The sequence below is a fragment of the Sinocyclocheilus grahami genome, unplaced genomic scaffold (assembly GCF_001515645.1).
Source record: "Sinocyclocheilus grahami isolate Dianchi unplaced genomic scaffold, SAMN03320097.WGS_v1.1 scaffold137.1, whole genome shotgun sequence".
Taxonomy (NCBI): domain Eukaryota; kingdom Metazoa; phylum Chordata; class Actinopteri; order Cypriniformes; family Cyprinidae; genus Sinocyclocheilus; species Sinocyclocheilus grahami.
In genome coordinates, this window is record NW_015505316.1 from 1,761,759 (window position 1) to 1,767,311 (window position 5,553).

The 5,553-nt window shown below is 38.3% G+C and overlaps 1 protein-coding gene across 1 annotated transcript in view; it reads left to right on the top strand.

Annotated features, from left to right (window-relative positions):
• The first annotated feature begins 3,823 nt into the window (after positions 1-3,823).
• The window catches only part of LOC107591102 (carbonic anhydrase 6-like), a 6,461-nt gene continuing 4,731 nt past the window's right edge, over positions 3,824-5,553 (top strand). The window contains exon 1 of the mRNA XM_016280131.1: positions 3,824-4,093. Coding sequence (XP_016135617.1) covers positions 4,009-4,093 — 85 coding nt within the window. The 5' untranslated portion in view covers positions 3,824-4,008. The remainder of the gene's footprint in view (positions 4,094-5,553) is intronic.

Consider the following 5,553-nt stretch of genomic DNA (forward strand, 5'->3'; position numbering starts at 1 on the left):
TAATGCCAGGGCATACGCAGCAGCAGCAGGTCGGGCTGTCGCTTCATTGCACACGATGGTGATGCTCCAAGCATATCAGGCGGACCTGCTGAAAGACCTGGATAAAGGAGGTCCAGGTCTGAGCCCGAACAACCCAGGGGTCCTGGCCCGTCTCGGTTTGAGGATCAGAGACGGGCACAGAAGGCTAGTGTCGGGGCTCGCGCTACTCCCCTGCCCACGAGTAGGGGTAGGAAGAATCGTGGGTCAAAGGAAGGTAGGTAAAAGACCTCGACTTGCAGTGTTTATTTCACTCGTCGATATAAGCCGGGTTTCGGCTTCATACTTCCTGGATTATGTGGCCAGGTCACAGGCTTCTGCGGGAACCTTCTTGATCATTAGGCCCCCGGCACGGCACTGCAAAAAGTTCCTGGACATCCGGGCTGGGATTATGCTTTCAGGCTGCCCTGTCTGGTCTACCGTATCTAGGTCACCCTGAGGGGCCTCCCGATCACCAGGATATCCCCTCTTGCTGAGGCATCAAGCGGGAAGTATAGGTGGCATTTGCGAGAAATTTCTTGTGTAATGCTGTCTCAGGCAGTGCTCCCCTCACCTTAGAGGGTTGTATTTGAGCTTGCCTCTCCCGTTTGGCTCAGTACTTCCGGGTATCTGTGAGCAGATGCTTGGAAAACTCTTGAATCCATACTATGGTAAGTGCACACGTATAAGCATTGCGAACTTTCAAAAAATCCACATAAGTGGTAAGTGTGCACGTTATGCTTTGCCCACTTTTCTGAAATCCTGTATGGTAAGGGTTATGCGTTATTAGCCTTGTTCCCTTTCTCTGAGTTGGTTTAGACCCCGGTACCTTGGGTTCCACTCAACTAAGTGTGTCTCTGTCGACACACGCTGGAAGCATCGCTCCCCTCACCATTGAGGGTTATTGTGAGCATGGTGCTTTCTTTCGAGCGTTTAATTCTCTCTGAGGAGTTGGATTCCTCGCTCCATGGGCGGTTCTGCTGGTAGTGCTGAGCAGTGCTCCCCTTTTATAAAAGGGTTACCTATGAGCACGCTACTCCTTCTGAATTCGTAGTTCTCCTCTCACGTGAGAATTGAGTTCTCTGTTTTTCTCAGAGCACCTGGAACCAGCAGCAAAATAACAACAAAATTGTAATTTTCTAAATTAATTCTCCGTCTAATTTCACCAATCAACCCACAAAAAACACATTGTCCTAGACAATTAACATTTGCACAAGAACATTAACCTCTAACTGTACCAGTTTTTCACTTCATGTCTTTGAATGATAGCACACTACGTTCTTAAACATTTTATCTGTGTACCTTTATCTGTCCATGTACCCTTATTTTCCTGTACTGTGTACCCTTGCTAAATTTATAGATTTGGATGAATGTTGTATTTTGTCATTTTAATTTAGGAACTGTCATACTTGATGTCATCTATAACGTATAATATCCATAGTAACAACATCAGAGTAAGATCAGGGATTTTACCTCTTTGATCTTGACAAAAACATTCCCACAGCAGGGACAGTGCTAGATTTGTGCTCCTCATATCACTCTGAATTTAGGTAAAAGGTACATCTTGATCACAACATGTTTTCCCTCACTGCAACTGCACTGTTATTATGCTTTTTGCAAACTCCAGACATGTTTTCACAGTACTATGCACAGCTCTTGCCTTGACTAGCTGGAGCACCTTTACTTCATATCAGCTACTAAACTCTAGAGTCAAAGTAACCTTTGACCTCTGTGGTTTCTCTCTCCAGACTCCTTCACTCCGAGTACCTCATTTAAGCATTGGCTGGCCTGTTTGATGTTGATTCCACATCCAGTAATTAAAAGTGTTGGGACATCCAAACACTTGGATATTTTTGTCCTAATTTGTGTTAGTGTGTTTTTATAAAAAATTATTATTTTTTTTTTTACTTCATCTTCATGTTTAGAATACATAAACAGCATATTCCATTCTTACTTACTAGTATTTTTTTAAACAATTAACTTCAGCTTCAGTGTTTTGTAATTAAAATATCCACTGTAAGATTTATAATATTTTTTTATAATGGACTGTTTATATTTTTTGTCACTGCATTGTCTCTTCTGTTGTCCCCCAGTTTCTCCCTTAAATTTCTGCTTCACTAGCACAACTTGTAAAAACATGTCGTGACAGCAATCATAACTGTCAGTAGTGTCTGTTAAACATCTTTATTCATGAGTAAAACAACACATAGATGTTTGATTTAGCCAGCAATTTGACAAAACAAATTTGAGAAGACTGTTTGCTACCAGTTAACATGTTATTGGTTTTCTCTTCTCTAGAAAATGCAAAGCAGCTTTACCTTCACTTGCCATTTAGTAGTGTTGGCACTATATAAAAAAAATTACACCTGAAATGAATTCATGAAATTGATTACTGCCTAAACTTACAGTACAAGCTTGTCTGATAAAAAGAAATAATCAAACCTTGTGTAATACTGATTTAAATAATTATTTCCTTGAACCACTTGCTACTACACATTGTTGTTATTATTTTATGATGTAAATGAAGCCAGCTTTTATTAGGCTATACTAACTTGAGTCATCATCTATTGTAATCATTTTAAACATGTTTAAACAGGGTTTATATATTAAAGGTATAGAAAAGCAAATTCTATACATATATATTTAAATATCATTATTTAAAACCTTGTGTGATAGTGATTTACATAAAATTATTTCCTTGAACCACTTGTTTCCATTGTTGTTATTATTTTATGATGTACAGTCGTGGCCAAAATTTTGGCAGTGACATACATTTTGTGTTTTGCAAAGTTTGCTGCTTAAGCTGTTGTGGTGTTCATTCACATCGTTTCTAGATTATTGTGTAGAGTGATCAGATGCATTTTAAATAATTGCTAAAAGCTTCATTGGCCAAAAAAAAAAGTTATTTTCTCTGAAGCTCCCTTCCGACTGTTTTGGACATCTGGAAAATCGACTGTTCAGAGAAGAAAAGGTGAACGCTACCATGAGTCCTGTGACGTGCCAACAGTGATGCAAGCAAGGGAGTGGGCTCTCTCATAATTCTGCCCAAAAACACTGCCGTGAATAAAGAATGGTATCAAAACGTCCTGCAAGAGCCACTTCTTCCAACGATCCATGAGCAGTTTGGTGATGATCCGTGCATTTTCCAGCATGACGGAGCACCATGTCTCAAAGCAAGAGTGATGAAGTGGCTCGAAGATCATTACATTGAAATTTTGGATCTGTGGCCAGGCAACTCCCCGAATCTCAATCCTGTAGAGAACCTGTGGTCAGTCCTCCAAAGGCGAGTGGACAAGCAGAAGCCCACAAGTTGTGATCAACTCCGAGAACTAAGGCAAGCATGGATTACCATCAGTCAGGATTGGGCCCAGAAGCTAATATCCAGCATGCCAGAGCGAACTGCAGAGGTTATGAAGAGCAAGGGTCAACACTGTAAATACTGACTCATTTTTTTTTGCCAATAAAAGCCTTTAAAACGTATCATTGTTTCAGTATACCATAGAAACATGTGGAAAAATCTACAAATACTGAAGCAGCAAACTTTGCAAAACACAAAATTTGTCACTTCCAAAACTTTTGGCCATGACTGTAAATGAAATCCGCTTTAATTAGGCTACTAACTTGAGTCATCTAATGCCTAATCATTTTAAACAGGGTTTACATATTAAAAGTACAGCGAAAAGCAAATTCTCTATATATTCAATTATCATTATTTAAAAAGGTGCACCCTTAAGAATAAACATGGAAAAAGAAACCTGGGAAACCACTGAACAAAAGCAGACTTACCTGTTGGTGAATCCTGAGAACTACAGCTGCTTCAAGCATGTATTTGCCAATACGTCAAAGCTTCTCTAAATGACCATGTTACAACACGCCTTTGGCATTCTGGGTGTAAACCGTTGCAAGCAATATCACTCTCTGCACCTCTTTACAATCCTGTGAACGAGACTGTCAGAGCATACATCACACTCAGGGAGTCTGTGCACTTTGAGCATGGAGCTGTTTGTAGTCCTGTTATACACCGGACTGGTGAATTTCGCATCAGCTGGAATAGATGGACAGAAATGGACATATTCAGGCAAGTGCCTCCCTTTTTTTAAATTTTTTTTAAAAAACATATTCACATTAATCTTGAGAGTTCTGATGCGCACGTAATACGTTTGTAAGGCAATGTTCGGTAACTTACAGTTAGTTTTAACATGAAACACTTAGCTTTATTATATCGCTTCGCTACTGTCTTACTGTAGCTGCTGTACAAAGTCAAAGTTTTAGCCTATTTGTCAAATAACAATGAACTGCGTTGTTCTACGAGTAGCCTGTTCTCATCACTGAAGAAAAATGTTGCATATAGGCTACCTACACAAATAGCCTATTAAAATAAATTAGAAGATTGAGGATAGAAAAAAAAGATAAATATCTAGGACAAATATGGCTAAATTAAATAGTCTATCCACTGCACGAATTTATTGACTTTAAGCAGAATTAATTTTTTTAAATGACATAGATGTGTATATGTGTGTGTATGTATGTATGTGTATATATGTGTGTGTATGTATGTACACACACACTTTTTTTCTGTTTTTTCATACACGTTTTCTTTGTAGACTAAATGTAAAGGTAATTTTTTTTTGGTGCAACCTGTCATAGTTCGTCCCTTACGAAAATTAACCATGGTTTTACTAAAAAATAACAATGAACTGCGTTGTTCTACGAGTAGCCTGTTCTCATCACTGAAGAAAAATGTTGCATATAGGCTACCTACACAAATAGCCTATTAAAATAAATTAGAAGATTGAGGATAGAAAAAAAAGATAAATATCTAGGACAAATATGGCTAAATTAAATAGTCTATCCACTGTACGAATTTATTGACTTTAAGCAGAATTAATTTTTTTAAATGACATAGATGTGTATATGTGTGTGTATGTATGTATGTGTATATATGTGTGTGTATGTATGTACACACACACTTTTTTTCTGTTTTTTCATACACGTTTTCTTTGTAGACTAAATGTAAAGGTAATTTTTTTTAGTTTTGACATAGTCCTGACATAGTTCGTCCCTTACGAAAATTAACCATGGTTTTACTAAAAACAACAACAACAAAAAAAACCCACATGGTTAATAGGGATGGTAACCACAAATTAACCATGGCTTTGCTACACTAACCATAGTTTAACCATATTTGTAGTAAAACTGTGGTTAGACAAATAATCAATACGCCAAAAAAACATGCTACTACACTTTTACTACAATAAAACCATGATTAATTTTAATAAGGGGTAGGCTAATGGCGCTACTAGAACAGCTGGCTAAATGTAAATAATGTACGACTTACCGACCTAAAGTAATCATAATGGAAAGCGGCGTACTGTTGCTATGGTTACCTCCTCACGCGACTGCGACTTGGCGAAAATTCGGGCTGTTATCATTACTGAAATATTTTCAACGCCTGTGTACATATAACGTTAAGAGATCGTAATGGAAGGCGCATGCCCCCCCCCCCCCCACAATCTTATAAACGCGTGGGTTTTTTTA